Raw genomic sequence first — 20057 nt, 5'->3', positions numbered from 1 at the left:
GATGAGAAGCTGGATATGAGTCAACAGTGTGCTGTTGTTACCAAGAAGGCCAATGGCATTTTGGGATGTATAAGTGGGGGCATTGCCAGGAGATCGAGGGACATGATAGTTCCCCTCTATTCAACATTGGTGAGGCCTCATCTGGAGTACTGTGTCCAGTTTTGGGCCCCACACTACAAGAAGGATGTGGAAAAACTGGAAAACGTCCAGCGGAGGGCAACAGAAATGATTAGGGGACTGGAACACATGACTTTTGAGGAGAGGCTGAGGGAACTGGGATTGTTTAGTCTGCAGAAGAGAAGAATGAGGGGGGATTTGATAGCTGCTTTCAACTACCTGAAAGGGGGTTCCAAAGAGGATGGATCTAGACTGTTCTCAGTGGTAGCAGATGACAGAACAAGGAGTAATGGTCTCAAGTTGCAGTGGGGGAGGTTTAGGTTGGATATTAGGAAAAAACGTTTTCACTAGGAGGGTGGTGAAGCACTGGAATGCGTTGCCTAGGGAGGTGGTGGAATCTCCTTCCTTAGAAGTTTTTAAAGTCAGGCTTGACAAAGCCCTGGCTGGGATGATTTAGTTGGGGATTGGTCCTGCTTTGAACAGGGGGTTGGACTAGATGACCTCCTGAGGTCCCTTCCAACCCTGATATTCTATGATTCTATATACTAGCTGTTATAGGACTGTTCTTGCCACATTCCTCTTTACTGAGTAAGGGTCTTCCACAGCAATGTGCTTTTTAGGCCAGTCCTTTGATCCATGAGACACTGTTTCTTTGAGTCGTATACTGATGACCAGATCAGCCAAATTAAGAAGCAAGTCCAAGCATAGAAGCAAAGCAGTTCTACCCAAAACAAGAATATAGCAGTAGGGTTATATTACAGACCACTTGACCAGGATGGTGTTAGTGACTCTGAAATGCTCAGGGAGATTAGAGAGGCTATTAAAATAAAAAACTCAATAATAATAATGGGTGATTTCAACTATCCCCGTATTGGCTGGGTACATATCACCTCAGGAAGGGATGCTGCGATAAAGTTTCTTGACACCTTAAATGGCTGCTCCTTGGTCCAAGAGGTCCAAGAGGTGAATATAGCTGGACCGCTTGGTAATAGTGACCATAATATAATTAAATTTAACATCCCTGTGGTGGGGAAAACTCCACAGTGGCCCAACACTGTAGCATTTAATTTCAGAAAGGGGAACTACACAAAAATGAGGAGGTTAGTGAAACACAAATTAAGAGGTACAGTACCAAAAGTAAAATCCCTGCAAGCTGCGTGGAAAATTTTTAAAGACACCATAATAGAGGCTCAACTTAAATGTATACCCCAATTTAAAAAACATAGTAAGAGAACCAGAAAAGAGCCATTGTGGTTAAACAACCAAGTAAAAGAAGCAGAGAGAGGCAAAAAGGCATCCTTTAGAAAGTGGAAGGTAAATCCTAATAAGGAAAATAGAAAAGAGCATAAACTCTGGCAAACAAAGTGTAAAAATATAATTAGAAAGACCAAAAAAGAATTTGAAGAAAAGCTAGCCAAAGACTCCAAAAGTAATAGCAAAATTTTTTTTAAATACATCAGAAGCAGAAAGCCTGTTAAACAACCAGAGGGGCCACTGGACGATCGAGATGCCAAAGGAGCACTCAAAGATGATAAGGCCATTGCGGAGAAACTAAATTAATTCTTTGCATCGGTCTTCACTGTTGAGGATGTGAGGGAGATTCCCAAACCTGAGCCATTCTTTTTGGTGACAGATCTGAGGAACTGTCCCAAATTGAGGTTCATTAGAGGAGGTTTTGGAACAAATTGATAAACTAAACAGTAGTAAGTCTCCAGGACCTGATGGTATTCACCCAAGAGTTCTGAAGGAACTCAAATGTGAAATTGCAGGACTACTAACTGTCAGCTGTAAACTGTCATTTAAATCAGCTTCTGTACCAAATGACTGGAGGATAGCTAATGTGATGTCAATTTTTTAAAAGGGCTCCAGAGGTGACCCTGGCAACTACAGGCCAGTAAGCCTCACTTCAGTACTGGGCAAATTTGTTGAAACTATCGTAAAGAACAAAATTGTCAAACGCATAATTTGTTGAAATAGTCAACATGGTTTTTGAAAGGGAAATCATGTCTCTCCAATCTACTAGAATTCTTTGAGGGGGTCAACAAGCATGCAGACAGAGGAGATCCAGTGGATATAGTGTATTTCGATTTTCAGAAAGCCTTTGACAAAGCCCCTCACCAAAGGCTCTTAAGCAAAATAAGCAGTCATGGGCTAAGAGGGAACTGTCAACTGCTGGAACTCCTTGCCAGAGGGTGTTGTGAAGGCCAATACTATAACAGGGTTCAAAAGGGAGCTAGATAGATTCATGGAAGATATGTCCACTAATGGTTATTAGCCAGGATGAGCAGGGATGGTGTCCCTAGCCTCTGTTTGCCAGAGGCTGGGATTAGGTGACAGGGCATGGATCACTTGATTTCAAAGACAGTTACCTTTTTTGTAACTGGTGTTCTTTGAGATGTGTTGCTCATGTCTATTCCACAACAGGTGTGTGTACTTGCCACGTGGACCAGTGCCGGAAGTTTTTCCCCTAGCAGTACCCGTAAGGGGGGAGCGCCCCCCTCAACCCCTGGAGTGGCGCCTGCCTGGCACGGTATAAGGGGAGCTGCGTGCTCCCCCAACCCTCAGTTCCTTCTTGCCAGACAACTCTGACAGAGGGGAAGGAGGGTGGGATGTGGAATAGACATGAGCAACACATCTCGAAGAACACCAGTTACGGAAAAGGTAACTGTCTTTTCTTCTTCGAGTGATTGCTCATGTGTATTCCACAATAGGTGATTCCAAGCTATATCTGTTGGAGGTGGGTAGGAGTTCACAAGTTCCCAGCACAGAGGACAGCCCTGCCGAAGTCAGTGTCATCCCTGGTTTGGGGGACAATCACATAGTGCGCGGTGAATGTGTGAACCAAAGACCACATGGCAGCCCTACAAATGTCCTGGATGGGGACGTGGGCCACGAAGGCAGCCAAGACCTGCGCCTGAGTAGAGTGTACCCTCACATTGGGTGGCGGGGGGACACCCGCCAGCTCATAGCAGGAGCGGATGCACAAAGTGATCCAACTGGAAAGTTGCTCAGTGGAAATCAGCGGGCCCCTCGCACGCTCAGCCGAGGCGACGAACAGTTGCAAGGACTTTCTGAACAGCTTGGTCTGCTCGAGGTAGAAAGCCAGAGCCCACCGCACATCGAGTGTGTGGAGACGGCGCTCCTCACTGGATGAATAAGGCTTGGGGCAGAGGACCGGTAAAAAATGTCCCGACCCATGTGATAGGCAGAGACCACCTTCGGGAGGAACACGGGGTGTGGGCAGAGCTGGACCTTGTCCTTATGAAAGACAGTGTATGGTGGTTCGGAGGTCAGGGTCCTCCTGGGGAGTTCCCCACCTTCGGAAGAGCCGTGGGCCACTTCCGGGTGGAGGAACCACTTGTGTTGAGGGGAAAAGTCCCTGCTCAAGCAATCCACCCTCTCGTTCTGGGCGCCCGGTAGGTGGAAGGCCTTCAGGTGGATACCATGGGCTATACAGAAGTCCCACTGCCTGAGGGCTTCATGGCAGTGTGCGGAGGATCGGGCCCCATCTTGCCTGTTGATATAGAACATCGAGGCCATGTTGTCCGTGAGGACCCTGACTACCTTGCCCTTCAGGTGCGAGTGGAAGGCCATGCACGCCAGCCACACTGCCCTGAGCTCCTTGACGTTTATATGTAGGGTCAGGTCTTGAGCCAACCACAGGCCTTGGGTCTGAAAGTTCCCCACATGGGCCCCCCAACCCAGGTCCGACGCATCAGACACCAGCTCCAACAACGGGGCCCTGTCCCTAAACAGGACCTCATGGAGCATGTTGTTTGGGGCGGACCACCACTGTAGGGAGTGATCACAAAGTCCGGCATGGTGAGGACCTTGTCCATCCTGTCCATGGCCTGGGAGAACTTCAAGGCCAACCACAGTTGGAGGGGTCTCATCCTGAGTCTGGCATGATGGACCATGTACGTGCACACCGACATGTGACCCAAGAGTTGCAGGCTAACCCTGGCTGTTGTCACCAGGAACCTTGTGACCGAGTCGATGAGACCTTTCAGGGTCTTGAATCTGTGTGGTGGGTGCGAGACCCTGGCCAACACTATGTCCAGGAGCACCCCGATAAACTCTATGTGTTGGACCGGGACTAACGTGGACTTGGTGTTGTTTACCAACAGGCCCAAGGCGGTGCACGTGGACAGGAGGAGTGCCATGTGATCCCTCACCTGTGACCGTGAGGTGCCCTTGACAAGCCAATCGTCCAGATAGGGAAATATCTGGACCTCCCAGTCATCTGAGGTAGGCTGCTACCACCAACATATATTTTGTAAACACCCTGGGGGCAGTGGACAGACCAAACAGGAGGACCGTGAATTGGTAATGATTCTGTCCCACCACGAAATGGAGGAAGCACATGTGCCCCTCGAATATGTGAATGTGGAAGTACACGTCCTGTAGATAGAGGGCAGCGGTACCTGTCCCTGGGATCCAGGGAGGGGATGATGGAGGCTAGGGAGACCATGCACAACTTGAGTTTCACCATGTACTGGTTCAGACCTTGCAGGTCCAGGATGGGCCTTTGGCCTTCGGGATAAGGAAATAACGGGTGTAATACCCCTTGCCCATGAACTCCTCGGGCACCGCCTCTATCACTCCTAATCCTCGCCGCCTCGCCTGCTCAAGCAGAGCTTTGTGTGAGGGGTCCCCCAAGAGGGACGGGGTGGTTGGGCGGGGAGGAAGTAAACTGGAGGGTGTAACCCCGGGAGATGGTGTTGAGGACCCATCGGTCTGAGGTTAGCTGCAACCATTCTGGGAGGAAAGCACACAACCAGTTGGAGAAGGGAAGCTTTATTGGGGGTGGATCCCTGATGAGGACTGGTGGGGTGCCCCCAAGCATCCCGTCAAAAACACCTTTTCCCTGCCTGCTTGCTCTTGGAGGACCCAGGCTGGGGGGCAGGCCGAGAGTGCCTCTGAGGGCATCTCTTATAGTCCCACTGTTTCTTATGGGTTGCCTCGTACTTTGGGAGGGCGGCCTGGGCGGGAGTCTGCTGCAGCTTGAACTTAGGTTTTGCCGGAGCCAGGACATGGAGGCCCAGAGTCTGGAGGGTCGTGCAGGAGTTTTTCATGCCATGCAGCCTCGTATCTGTTTCCTCTGCCAACAGAGCCTTCACGTCAAATGGGAGATCCTGCATGGAAGACTGCACCTCGCAAGACAGCCCAGAGAGCAGGAGCCATGACACCCGTCTTGGACACCGCGGAGGCCATTGATCATGCGGCCTTGTCAGCAGTATCCGAGGCTGCCTGCAAGGACGACCTAGCGGCTGCTGCCCCTTCTTCCACTAGCACCCTGAACTCCTTCATATCACGCTCCTGAAGGGAGTCCTCAAACTTGGGCAGGGAGCCCCACAGATTGAATTTGTACCGGTCCAGGAGAACCTGATGGTTTGCCACTCGTAACTGGAAGCTCAAAGACTAATACATTTTCCTTCCAAAAGAGTCCAGTCTCCGAGAGTCTTTGTTCTTTGGGGTTGGGGCTGGCTGATCCTGCTGTTCCCTGTGGTTGACCAACTCGACCACCAGGGAGTTGGGAGCTGGGTGGGTATACAGGTACTCATTCCCTTTAGTGGGTACAAAGTACTTGCGTTCTGCCTTTTTAGAGAGGGGGGCCAATGAGGCCGGTGTTTGCCACAGGGCATTTGAAATCTTAGCCTTCATGGAGAAGTAAGGTCACCCTACCCGGTGCCGATGGGGACAACATGTTAAATAGGGAGTCTGAGGGGACTCCCCTCAGGGCTCCTCAATCTCCTCTGCTTGGAGGTGGAGGTTTGCTGCCACCCTCTTTAAGAGTTCTTGGTGGGCCCTGAAGTCCTCCTCCGGGGTGATGGGGGGTGGGGCCGCAATCGCCTCCTCCGGGCAGGACAAGGAGGCCGTGCAGTGCTCTGGGTATCACCAGCACCGGAGGGTCCACCACATGGTCAGACTCTGGGCATGGTGCCGAGGATGTACATCCCACCAACTCCTTTCTCGGGGGTCTGGAGAGGGACGCCGACGGTGCTTCCAAAGCTCTGGCCACCAAGTGAGCTGTCACCAGGGGCTGCGCTGGAGGCCACGGTGCCCACAATGCTCGGTGCCACTCCACCTGCTGTGGCACCGATGGGGCCAGCTATTCGGGTTGGCTGGCCTGGCCCATCGAAGGATGGCTACGAATGGAAACCGGGCTGGTGTAAGATCTGCTGCAGCAAAGCTGTAGCAGAGCAGTTCCGATGCACCTTCACTGGTGGCAAGAAGGAACTGAGGGTGGGGGAGCGCGAAGCTCCCCTCATACCACACCAGGCAGGCACCACTCCAGGGGTTGTGGGGGGTGCTCCCCCCCTAGAGGTACGCTGGGGAAAAACTTCCATCACCGGTGCACGTGGTGAGCACGCACACCTATTGTGGAATACACATGAGCAATCACTCGAAGAAGAGCCTGTCTGTTCATTCCCTTTGGGGCACCTGTCATTGGCCACTGTCAGAGGACACGATACTGGGCTTGATACTTGGTGTGACCCAGTATGGCCGTTCTTATATGGTAAAATGAGAAAGTAAGCAATTTTTCAGTAATAGCAGGCTGAGACACTTTTGTATTTTTATGTCTGATTTTGTAAGCAAGTAGCTTTCAAGTGAGGTGAAACTTGGGGTACACAAGACAAATCAGACTTCTGAAAGGGGTACAGTAATCTGGAAAGATTGAGAGTCACTGATTTAGTAGATATAACTGACAGATGCAGAACTTTATTTTGAGAACCATTTTGAGACATGAGACAGATCAATTTTTTATTCACTTACTTCTACGCTCCCCATAGTTATAGCAATGGAAACCAAGTATATTCACTTCAAAAAGTTACTCAGTTGCATCCAAACTAGGCAGAGAGAGGGTGTCAAATGCAACAGTCTCCTCTTTCAAAACCAACTGAAATAATGTTACTTACTGATTGGCTGCCCAGTCCGCCAGGTCTCCACTCTCCAGAATAAGGTGATTTTTGTCTGGCTCAGGGGGGCTACTGGAGACTGCAGCTGTAGGAGATTGAGAAGAAAGAGAATCCATACTGCCAGTTGGTGTGTCCTCCCTGGGAGGGCTGTGGTTGTCAACTAGAAGAGGAAAGCACAAGGATACAACAAGACAGGAAGATACCATTAAAAACAATAATCTAGTGCACAGTAAATTACTTAATTATCCAAACTACATCGTATGTTACAGTGAAACCTTTACAAGAAACAACTTTCAGTGTTACAAGTATCCCCCACCCAAATATATGTTATTAGTATAACCCTAAAGTATTTAAAAAACTATGGAATACAGTTTTGCTCCACTTTTGTTGGAAGGTTACTTCTGCTAAGCAAACCAAGCTGGCATTCCTCTGAGTGGCAATTTATGACAGACTTCCTGTTCAGACTGGGATTCTTTGGGTCCCCTATCTTTCTTAGCTTTGTTAAATAAAAGAGTCTGAAAACAAATAATGTAACACAAAAACTCCGGGAAATGATCTTTCACAAGCTAATGCAATAATCATAATCGTATCAAATGCAAGACTATGGAATTTACAAAGGTCACAACAGGCAACAAACCTATAACAAGCAGAGAGTTGTGAAACACATGATATCTTTAGGACATTTTAGGGTATTGATGCTGCTAATCTGTAATTAACCCCATCGTTTTCTGGTCATCTGATTGTTTACATGCTGCTCCTAGAATATCACCTAGCATGTAAAATATTCAGAGATGATTTATTTAGCTGGCACCTTTGTTTCTCTGCCACTAGAGACCCTTTAAGAAACAGAGCATCTATTTCATCACAAACGATGACAAATAAAGTTACAGGTATGCTGCACCACTGAGTTATGAGATTCCCCAAGACAAAAAACAACCCACATTGAGCTGTTCTGCTTGGATCTATCTATTTAGAAGACAGCTTTTGATTTTTAAATGTATAGTTAGAAACGTCTGGAAGGATGTATAAAATGTGAATTTATAAAGATTCATAGAATATCAGGATTGGAAGGGACCTCAGGAGGTCATCTAGTCCAACCCCCTGCTCAAAGCAGGACCAAACCCCAATTTTTGCCCCAGATCCCTAAATGGCCCCCTCAAGGATTGAACTCACAACCCTGGGTTTAGCAGGCCAATGCTCAAACCACTGAGCTATCCCACCCCCCAATGTGGCCTTTGGGTGCTACCATAATATAAATATACACTAGTAATAATAAATATTCAAGACAATCTTCACAGGATTCCCTCCATGCACCTCATTTATTCTCTCACTTCAATTTTACTCCTACTAACATATGCCAACACATCCCAGAGAAGTGGTGATTAATACCATATTAAAAATATTATATGGTGATGACCCCTCAACCTCATCATCAAGTTCAACTCCTTCAGGCAAAAGCTATAAACCCCATATCCTACCATTCCATGTCTATATAATTATCTGATCAATGGTCTCTAAATTGTAGCATTAGTCTGAGAAGCTGCATATTGTGCACTCAGTACTCTACATGAAAAAAAACCCTTACAAATATGTTCTAATTCAATAATTGACATACTGGTAATTAATCCCCACAAAGAATAGTTCAGTTTGATATAATCTAATCTGAGTTGAATGTTCTACTGTTTCACTGATCTGATTTCCTTTTCCCCCTTTTTTTTTTTTAATTTGAATATTGTCAACTAGGAACACCTTCAGAGGATAAAAGCCATTGTCCTCCACCTCACAACTACTTTATCCAAGTCAACTTCTTCCACTGAAATAGCAGACGCTCATCAAAGCAGTCAACTCCTGCTTTCCCAGCCAGCTCTTCACCATCCCCCTTCCACACAAACTTCCTCGTGGCTGGACTTTACAAAAACTAGACAAGCCTCTTACAACACACACTTTGCTTCTCTACAAAAGAAAAAGGACACTAAACTATCTAAACTACTACATGCCACAAGGGGCCACAACAGTGGTTCTCTTAACCCACCCAGCAATATTGTTAATCTATCCAACTATACTCTTAGCCCAGCAGAAGAATCTGTCCTATCTCGGGGCCTCTCCTTCTGCCCCTCCACCCCCACGAACATGATACAGTTCTGTGGTAACCTAGAATCCTATTTTCGACGTCTCCGACTCAAGGAATATTTCCAACACACCTCTGAACAACATACTAACCCACAGAGACCTTCTTACCAAGACTACAAAAAGAAGGATTCTGGGTGGACTCCTTCTGAAGGTCGAAACAACAGACTGGACTTCTACACAGAGTGCTTCTGCTGACGTGCACGGGCTGAAATTGTGGAAAAGCAGCACCACTTGCCCCATAACTTCAGCCGTGGAGAACACAATGCCAACCACAGCTTCAGAAACAACTCTGACATCATAATCAACAAGGCTGGCAAAGGAGGTGCTGTCGTCATCATGAATAGGTCGGAATATGAACAAGAGGCTGCTAGGCATCTCTCCAACACCACTTTCTACAAGCCATTACCCTCTGATCCCACTGAGGGTTACCAAAAGACACCACACCATTTGCTCAGGAAACTCCCTGAAAAAGCACAAGAATAAATCCACACAGACACACCCCTGGAACCCCAACCAGGATTGTCTGGCTATGTAGACTCCCTCCTCAGGCCCTAAGCTACCAGCACTCCCAGCTATCTTCGAGACACCACTGACTTTCTGAAGAAATTACAATCCATCGGTGATCTTCCTGAAAACACCATCCTGGCCACTATGGATGTAGAAGCCCTCTACACCAACATTCCACACAAAGATGGACTACAAGCCGTCAGGAACAGTATCCCCAATAATGTCACGGCAACCTGGTGGCTGAACTTTGTGACTTTGTCCTCACCCACAACTATTTCACATTTGGGGACAATGTATACCTTCAAATCAGCGGCACTGCTATGGGTACCCACGTGGCCCCACAGTATGCCAGCATTTTTATGGCTGACTTAGAACAACGCTTCCTCAGCTCTCGTCCCCTAATACCCCTACTCTACTTGTGCTATATTGATGACATCTTCATCATCTGGACCCATGGAAAAGAAGCCCTTGAGGAATTCCACCATGATTTCAACAATTTTCATCCCACCATCAACCTCAATCTGGACCAGTCCACACAAGAGATCCACTTCCTGGACACTACAGTGCTAATAAGTGATGGTCACATAAACACTACCCTATACCGGAAACCTACTGACCGCTATTCCTACCTACATGCCTCCAGCTTTCACCCAGACCACACCACATGATCCATTGTCTACAGCCAAGCTCTCCGATACAATCGCATTTGCTCCAACCCCTCAGACAGAGACAAACACCTACAAGATCTCTATCAAGCATTCTTACAAGTACAATACCCACCTGCTGAAGTGAAGAAACAGACTGACAGAGACAGAAGAGTACCCAGAAGTCACCTACTACAAGACATGCCCAACAAAGAAAATAACAGAATGCCACTAGCCATCACCTTCAGCCCCCAACTAAAACCTCTCCAATGCATCATCAAGGATCTACAACCTATCCTGAAGGATGACCCATCACTCTCACAGATCTTGGGAGACAGGCCAGTCCTCTCTTACAGACAGCCCCCCAACCTGAAGCAAATACTCACCAGCAACCACACAAAAGAACTACTAACCCAGGAACCTCTCCTGGCAACAAAGTCCATTGCCAACTGTGTCCACATATCTATTCAGGGGACACCATCATAGGGCCTAATCACATCAGCCACACTTTCAAAGGCTCATTCACCTGCACATCTACCAATGTGATATATGCCATCATGTGCCAGCAATGCCCCTCTGCCATGTACATTGGTCAAACTGGACAATCTCTACGTAAAAGAATAAATTAACACAAATCAGACGTCAAGAATTATAACATTCAAAAACCAGTTGGAGAACACTTCAATCTCTCTGGTCACTCGATTACAGACCTAAAAGTTGCAATTCTTCAACAAAAAAACTTCAAAAACAGACTCCAACGACAGACGGCTGAATTGGAATTAATTTGCAAACTGGATACAATTAATTCAGGCTTGAATAGAGACTGGGAGTAGATGGGTCATTACACAAAGTAAAACTATTTCCCCATGTTTATTCCCCCCCTCCACCCCGACTGTTCCTCAGATGTTCTTGTCAACTGCTGGAAATGGCCCACCTTGATTATCACTACAAAAGGTCTTTTCCCCCCTCACTCTCCTGCTGGTAATAGCTTAAGTGACCTTAAGTGATCACTCTCATTACAGTGTGTATGTTAACACCCATTGTTTCATGTTCTCTATGTATATAAATCTCCCCGCTGTATTTTCCACTGAATGCATCCGATGAAGTGAGCTGTAGCTCACGAAACCTTATGCTCAAATAAATTGGTTAGTCTCTAAGGTGCCACAAGTACTCCTTTTCTTTTTGCGAATACAGACTAACATGGCTGCTACTCTGAAACCTTTGAAAGAACAGCTTCCCTAGAGATTAAAATGACATACAACTAAAGACACTCAAGTGATAAAAAGTGATCATCTGAAAATTTCTCCCTAAAGTAGCTGCTAATTTAAGGATCTAAATTAGCTTGTAGTAGCAAAGTATGAAACTCTGAGGAGGAGAATGATAACCTCAGAAAATGAGTCATTCATATTCTAGCCTAATCCTGCTCACTCACAGAGCAGCTGCACTGCGTTACTGCTTTGCAATGATACTTTGAGCTGATAATTCTTCAATATTGCTATTCTAATTTGCATGGTATGTCATGCCATGAGAACTGTACAAGTGTCAGGTAAAAACTAATTCATTACATCTCTGTTACAGGTATACATGTCAAAATCAGAAACATATTCTAAAGATTAGACAGTAATATTGTAATCTTACTTCATAAGGTAATTTAATTCTCTAAAACTAAAACTAAGTCATAATGCACATTTCCCCTCAAAGTCTTGCTTTTCAGACCCAGTTACATTGATAGCACCAAGATTCTCAGTCAACATAACCGTTTTGGAGGATTTGTCTGCTTCTGTAATTTGCTAAACATTTACAAACACAAACCATCAAATGGGAATATAATCTATATAAATGCACGCAGACAGGTCAAGAATATAAAGCACTTCTATGAGTATGAAAATACTCAGGAGGAGGGTTGTTTTAGTTTACAGGTAGGCTTGGCAGTGCTTCCATATTATAAGTTGCAGGCACAATATGAAGTCCTTCAGACACAGGGTGAAATCCTGGATCCACTAAAGTCAATGACAAAACTCCCACTGACGTCAATGGGGTCAGGATTTTACACATAGATTTTACAGTTTGTCACAATTTCTTTCCTACAGCATAAATGTTGATATGGATGTGCCTTCATCAGCTTAGAACAACATACTACAGTGTTACCTTCTAGTAACACAAGAGATTTTTTGCTACACATACATAATCTCAGTGTTAGTTTTGGAGACTAAGTTATGTACCCCAAATTCCAAATTAATTTTCATAGATTCACAGAGTTTAGGGCCAGAAGGGAGTTGTAGTGATAGTTGGGGCCTGGTAGGCCTACCTCAGTTGTGAGTCTAAGTGTGGGGAAACTGGATAAAAATCCACAAAAATGTCATGATAACCTATAACAATAAACCGTGATGGGAAAAGGGGCAAAAGGGAGAAAGAAAAGACTGAATTAGTGTAATTAGTTTAGTTAATTACTGTAATTTGTGTAGTTGTAGCTAATTTAGTTAATTAGTGTAATTAGTGTAGTTAGTCCATCATCCAAATCCAGAGGGATGTCCTTACCACACCAGGACAGAGAGAGAGGGACCTGGATGACACCAGCACCTCCACCAGCTCTGGCTAAATCCCAGATATCATCTGGGATGGGAGACTGCCGTCTCCCTCATTTCTCCTCCCTCTGGTCATGTGTCCTTTTCCTTCCTGACCTTATTTCTTCTCTTTCCTACCACTCTCCTAAAAATGTGTAATCTCATCAAAGAATGAAATTAGAATTGTTTGACAAAACCAATCTCACATAAAAGCATACAGGCATTACTTATATTCTAACCCGTTCATTCTTTATCAAGTGAATCCTGTCACAGTTCAGGGAAACTGCACCTTTATTACACCTCTATGGTCCAGCACCCACTCTAGGCACCAGGCTCCTCAGCCACCACTGTTCCCACTCTTGACTGGGATTTCCAGACTGCACAGCTTCCTGCCTATACTGTGGCATCCCCAGAAAAATCAGACTTCCTAAGCCAGCTTGCTTTACTTTTTTCCTCAGAGAAAAGACAAAGTTATAAGTTAGTGCAAAGTTCTTTCTAAGCAAGCACTTTTATTCCTACAGTAGAAGCATTACAGAGAAAATATATTTAAAAAAATAAAAGAACCTACATGCACGCTAATAAGTTTACCAGAGACCACTCCCTAACTCCAGCAAGGGCTCTGGTTGGTAATTAGTTCTTCATGCCCCACACAGAGGTTTTTCCTGAAGTTCAGAACAGCTATCACTCAGAACTAGCTCCCCCATGAGTTACTGAGTCCTTCCTTTATCTAGTTTGGGCTTTTGAATAGGTGAATAGGTAATCAGCCAGATAATGGATTTCTCTTTGAGGCACAATTTCAAAAGGATGGCTCTGGAGGGGATTCCGTTCTTTCCAATTGTTTCCTAGGAACTCCACTCAACTAAATTCAGTCTTGTCTGGTCCATTGGGGTCCTTTTGTTTTGTTTTTTTAAAAAGAGTCCTTTGAAGCACATAACACTTCCCAGTATTTACATTAATCCTTTCTCCCCCTTAAAAGAACCATCCCACAACAATACATAAACATTTGCATTTTTAACACAATGACCTCCTAAGATACTTTTACTTAATTCAAAATAGGTTTTCCAGGATATTGTCATATCTGTCACAAACCCACATCAATTTTTCTATTAATTTTCCAGGGATTGATGTTGCACTAACCAGCCTATAGTTTCCTGGGTCATTCTGCTTGCCCTGTTTGAATAGTGACAGAACATTAGCACTCTTCTAGTCTTCTGGAATTTCCCCAGTATAGTAATATTTATTAAGAATTAACAACACTCTCCTCAGCCAACTCTTTTAGGCCTCTTTTGGGTGCAAGTTCATTTGGGCCCATTGATTTTAAAATGTTTATCCCTAGAAGATGTTGTTTGACATCCTCCTTAGTTACTAATGGACTAGAAAGAATTTCATTATCCTCAAGTAATATGAGTACATCATCCTGCTTTTTTCCAAATACAGAAATATTTATTGAACACTTCTGTCTTTTCTGCATCATTAACAATTTTACTTGTAATGGGCCTATATTCTAGCTAGAATTTATTTTGCTGCTAATATACTTTTAAAACTCCTTATTATCCTTAGCCCTACCAGCCATGGAGGTTCTCCTGGTGTCTTTAGCTTTCCTTATCAATTTTCTACATTTCAGAACTTTTAATTTATATTGATTGCTATCTATTTAGTCTCTTTCCCCCCATTTGTTATGTATTGCTTTGAAAAGCCAGTAAAATTCTAGAAAGGTTCAGAGCGCAGAGCAGCCTTGACAGCATTATGATGTCCACTGTATCTATGATGTCAAGCACTTTACTGGCACAGTTTTGTTTTGTTTTTTAATTCAGTAGATTAATTGATTCCTAGATTCAGTAGATTGTTAATTTTTTTTCTATTGTGGTTTCCCCCCCATTTCTTTTACATTGTCAAGCTCTGAGAAACATTGTCAAGTTCTGTAGGTGTAAATGTGGCATTGCATTACTGGATTAATATTTTTTATTCTTTTAGAGAGGGGCACCAGAAACCTTCAGTTCTCCTCCATCTCCCAAAGCCTCTTTATTATAGGTAGCTTCTATACAGAAAAATAGGCAGAACATTACTACTTTTGAAGTTCATTGCCATTACTTAAATTAGCTAGACGGCTACCTTTCTGATCACTTCCTTCCGTGTATCATTGAGTGGACTGTTGTTCTGAGCGTTTCATGGGTGTTCCTCAAAGCCTTCATCCCCACCCAATTTCTTTTCTCTTACTACACCCTATCTCTGGCTGCTCTTATCTGCAAGCCAAACTTAGACTATCATCTTTATGCTGATAACTCACAAATCTCCCTCCACCCATTCCAATATCTCAGCCAATCTTTAGGACAACTCTGCATGGGTTGTCCTCAAGCATCCACACATCAATTGAAACTCTACGAGACCAAAACTGAGTTCTTGATACTCCTTTTCCACAGCACTATACCCTACCCCTTTTTCTCTATAATCATGAGCAACACTACCATCATCTGGGTCACCCAGTCTGTGAGCTTGCATATCACTTTTGTCTTGGCCTTCTCTCTCGAGCCATACATACAGGCTTTTTCTACATCTTGCCTCTTCTTCCTACATAGGTACAAGATCCAACTTTTCCTCTCAGTCCACATAACTACAACTCTGCTTCTGTGCTGTAATGGCATGATCTGCCACTCTAAGGACAAAAGGGCCTCAGGCCAGTCACCCTGTTCAATTATCAGACCCAGCTGAGAAGGGGGTCAAGAGACTCCGATAAAGGGCTGAGAGAGCTCAGCTGAAGAGGAGAATGGCAGGAAGCAAGTAGGTTTCTGTGGAAGGCCCTGGAGCAGCATCGAAAGATACGAAGGGAAAGGCCTCTGGGCCCCTGCAAACTGCTTTGATCAGGAGAATAGCTTTGTTTTGTGTTTGAATAATAAACTGAGCTCTGATGGAAAGATGCTGAGAAAGACAGGCCAGCAGCCTTACATGTGGTGGAGAATGCAGACAGGCAATTGGTCCCTGGAACAGAGAGGAAATTCAATCAGCTACAGGAAAGGACTGTACCCTGGTGAGGATATAGACTACAGACATTGTCCTCAGGCCAGTCAAGGGGGGAAGCTGTGTAACAGCATGGTCTGCCCCCTTAAGGGCCAGAAGTCCTGGGTCCAGCTAGACAGCTAGCCCTGTTTCAACCCAGCAGGAAAGGGGTCCAGCCTCAGAGATCTTAATTGAAGGGGAAAGCTGTATGAAGCCAGTGTGGCAGCCCGGAAGCAGGGGGGCGAGATGCAAGGCGAAAGGCCTCTGGGCCCTTGCAGCCTGTTTTGGTCAGAGGAATAGCTTTCCTTTATGAGTTTTAAATAGTAAACTGTTCTCTGGGGACAGATCCAGACTTTGGCCATGGTGTTAGTCTTTCCTGGGCTGCGGGAAACAGGACCGCAGCCTATACATGCCCTCATCACTTTCTTTCTGATTACTTCATTTTTTCCCCTCCTTTATGGCCTTTCCCACAGAAACCTTGCTCCCTGTTCAAGTCCATTAAAATTTGTTGCTATCAAGATCATTTTCCTGGCTTGTGCTCTAACCACAATACCCTTAGGCTTTCTGCAGGCTTTCCTTCACCTCTTCAGCTTGTGTTTATAGTCCTTTATAATTTAACGCAACCTTATCTAGAAAATCTAGTGATTTATCATATTCTTGCCCCTCATCTTTGATCCATTATGTCCAGCCTTTACTGTCCACCATTCAGTTTCTCCTTCAAGCACCCTCTGCACTTTTTTCCATGTCAACCCCTATACACAGTGAAAACTCCCTTAGATAATCCATAAAAACCCTTTTAAAACCCTCTTTTAAGACTCTCCTCTGTTATAGCAATAGATCCTGTCAAACTAACTTGTATCTTTTTTGGATGAAATTACGAATTTGGTTGATAAAGGTGTTGACGTAATATATTTAGACATTTGTAAGACATTTGACTTAATACCACACAATACTTTGATTAAAAACTAGAATATAAAATTGTGACACATTAAATGGGTTAAAAACTGGCTAACTGATAGGTCTCAAAATGTACTTGTAATCTGGGAATTATCATGGAGTGGGTGTATTTCTAGTGAAGTTCCACCAGGATGTGCTCTTGGCCCTATGCGATATAAAGTTTTTATCCATGTCTTGGAAGAAAACAAAATCATCACTGATAAAGTTCGCTGGTGACACAAATATTGGGGAAGTGGTAAATAATGAAGAGGACAGGCCACTGATAGAGATAGCTGGGCGTAAGTAAACAATATGCATTTTAATATAGGTAAATGTATACCTCTAGGAACAAAGAAGGTAGGCCATACTTACAGGATTCTATCCTGAGAAGCAATGACTCTGAAAACCAATTAACGGTGGATAATCAGCTGAACAAGAGCTCCCAATTGCAGTAGCGTGGCCAAAAGAACTAATGCTACAGTGGGATACATAAACAGGGGTAGAGAGGTTATTTTATCTCCTTATTTGCATTGGAGCAAGTTCTACTGGAATACTGGGTCCAGTTCTGGTATCCACAATTCAAGGGGGATGCTGATAAATTGTAGATAGTTCAGAAAAGAGCCCACAAGAATGATAAAAAGATAAGAAAACAGACTCAAGGAGTTCACTCTATTTAGCTTATCAAAGAGAAGGTTAAGGGATGACTCAACCAGTTTATAAGTATATACCTGGATAACAAATATTTCATAATGGGCTCTTCAAAAATATTTTATAATGGGCTCTTCCAAGGATGGAAGTTGAAGTTAGACAAATTCAGACTGGAAATGAGGCGTAAATTTTTAACAACCAGGGTAATTAACCATGGGAACAATTTACCAACGGTTGCGGTGGAGTCTCCATCACTGGCAATTTTTAAATCAAGACAGGATGTTTTTCTAAAAGATACAATCTGGGAATTATTTCCGGGAAGTTCTATGGCTTGTTTTATACAGGAGGTCAGACTAGATGATCATGATGATCCTTTCTGGCACTGGAATCTATAAAAGCCTGTCCTTGCTTTCATCTTTTTTTACTCCCTTAATTCTTGACCTCCCATACTCTTGACCTTCTCCTTCTCCTTATTTCTACTCCCAGTTAAAAAGAAAAAAAAAAGTTTTGTCAGACAAAATCTGTAACAAAACTGTGTCTATCACCATGTTGTTCAATAAGTTTGTATGTTATTTCACCTTCCCAACTCTCTCTCATCCCTCCCCTGCTCCAAAATCAGAGATTCTTAGGGTTGGAAGACTCTAAATATATAAAATGTAATATTATTATCCCTATCAGAATCCAAACTCTACTTTCCAGCTAGGCCAGCCAATTTTATCTTTTTTTTTAATTTTGTTGTTGCTGTGATTGGAATGCATGTTCTGTTCAAAGAATATTTTGTTGTTGGCTTCAAAACCTGAAAGAAACTGAAATATCTTGACAAACATCAAGAATCAGTCCTTGGCTTTAATACAAGAATTTTAAATAAGAAAACACCCACTTGTAACAAGAGCCAAGAAAACCAGACAGCTAACACCTTCTCTCTCAAGCAATTAACCAGTTTTTCTGCAAACTAACTTGAGTAGAGTTACAGATTGCACCATCAAAAGAAAAAGTAATCTTTAAGATCAGCCATGCTAACAACATCTATGGGTCAAAAGTAGTTCATAAAAATGAAAAATTCTGTAGTAACAGTACGTAACGTGAAGGCTTTACACATTCCCCTAAGATATCAAGATGACAAGCACGGTATAGATTATAAGAAGAATAAAACGTTTTCATGCATTTGAAGGCCTCATGTTGGCTGCACAGATATCCCAAACTGGGAGGTTAAAAGACCTCCACTCATTTTTTTTTCCACCTTGCATATTGTAATAAACAAAGTCTAATGTAGGTAAGGAGCGAATAGAGTTGACATATTCATTCATCATAAGGAACAATTTTTCCTCAATAATACAGATATCTAACTAAGTAGAAAGTAGTCTTATTTGTCTGTGAATTTATGATGGATACATTCAATGTTTTTATTTAAAGAGAAACTTCACAGATTAGAGACAGAAACAATGCACATAATAAACATTCACAGAAGAGTAAGAATTACATTTGACACTACAACTTCAACATGTACAGCAGCAGAGTGAAATGGTATAAAAATATGACAGAGGATCAGTTGTCTAACAATGTCAATACAAGTTAAAAGGAATCACATGATATGAAGTACGGATCACATTATTAAGTCAGTGGCAGCTAATAGGCATTACGTTATGACATGAACCACCACCTCTACTTCAAAAGGTCAATGGAATTCTTATGTGAATTAGATTATGAACTGAAGGGGACCAGTTAGGTTACAATGTCAACAAAAGTCAAAACAAATTACCTTATACTGTTGAAGCAGAACATTCACATTTACATAATCATAACAGAAGTCAAAAGATTCTGAGACAAGATATTTAAGCTTCTAAAGAGAGAGGAAAAAACTAGTCAACCTACTCCCATTTGCCCCCTCCACAGCTGTCACATAATGGATTTGATTAGCACAGTTGTTGCAATTTGCACCCCTGTGCCAACAAGGGCAGGCTAACCCCGGAAAGCCTGGGAAAGGTGGCTGTGTTTGCACTGACATCCCACTTCAGGGATTCGACCAGAAGAACGCAGCTTCATATTATGGTCAAGGCTCATCAGATGACTCAACAACAGAAGCTCTTTGGGATCATATTAAGTCAGCCCATCTCTAAACAGGGCTTTGACTCCCCTAAACCAACAACGTTACACTGCCCAGTTTTGGATGGTGCTAGCTAGCCAGCTCCAGCAGTATAGGGGTTGTGAGCCTCTTATGCCAATGCCTCTCCCATTAAGGGTGGATTTCCCACCACTACAGTCCACACGGATCATGTTCAAATGGCAGAAATCAGGAGCAGTCTTTTATATTAAGATCTGAAGAAAGAACATCCAGTGCTGAGGAAAGTAATCTCAGTATAATCATCTTCTTTCCAACTGAAATGTGTAAGCAGAACTCTGCTTACTACTCAGACCCAGTCTACACCCCAAAAATTGCACCTATTTCACTAAATCTGTTTCTAAATTGACTTAATTAAACCAGTCCAAACCCTCTCATGTGGACACTCTTCAGAGCAAGGGTGGCTGACATTTAGCTACTTTATTTTGGTAGCAAACCTTAACAAATAACACTAAGATTCAAAAACAAAAAACAAATT

At 43.7% G+C, this 20057-nt stretch overlaps 1 protein-coding gene across 2 annotated transcripts in view; it reads right to left on the bottom strand.

Moving 5' to 3' along the window:
- The window catches only part of ARHGAP10 (Rho GTPase activating protein 10), a 242359-nt gene that overhangs the window by 24862 nt on the left and 197440 nt on the right, over positions 1 to 20057 (bottom strand). For both annotated transcript variants that reach the window (XM_084625524.1, XM_084625525.1), the window contains one exon: positions 7038 to 7197. In XM_084625524.1, the coding sequence (XP_084481650.1) occupies positions 7038 to 7197 (160 nt within the window). The remainder of the gene's footprint in view (positions 1 to 7037; positions 7198 to 20057) is intronic.

The sequence above is a fragment of the Lepidochelys olivacea genome (genome assembly GCF_965140295.1).
Source record: "Lepidochelys olivacea isolate rLepOli2 genome assembly, chromosome: 4".
Taxonomy (NCBI): domain Eukaryota; kingdom Metazoa; phylum Chordata; order Testudines; family Cheloniidae; genus Lepidochelys; species Lepidochelys olivacea.
Note: the sequence above shows the minus strand (reverse complement) of the source record. Positions and strands in the feature narration are given on the sequence as shown.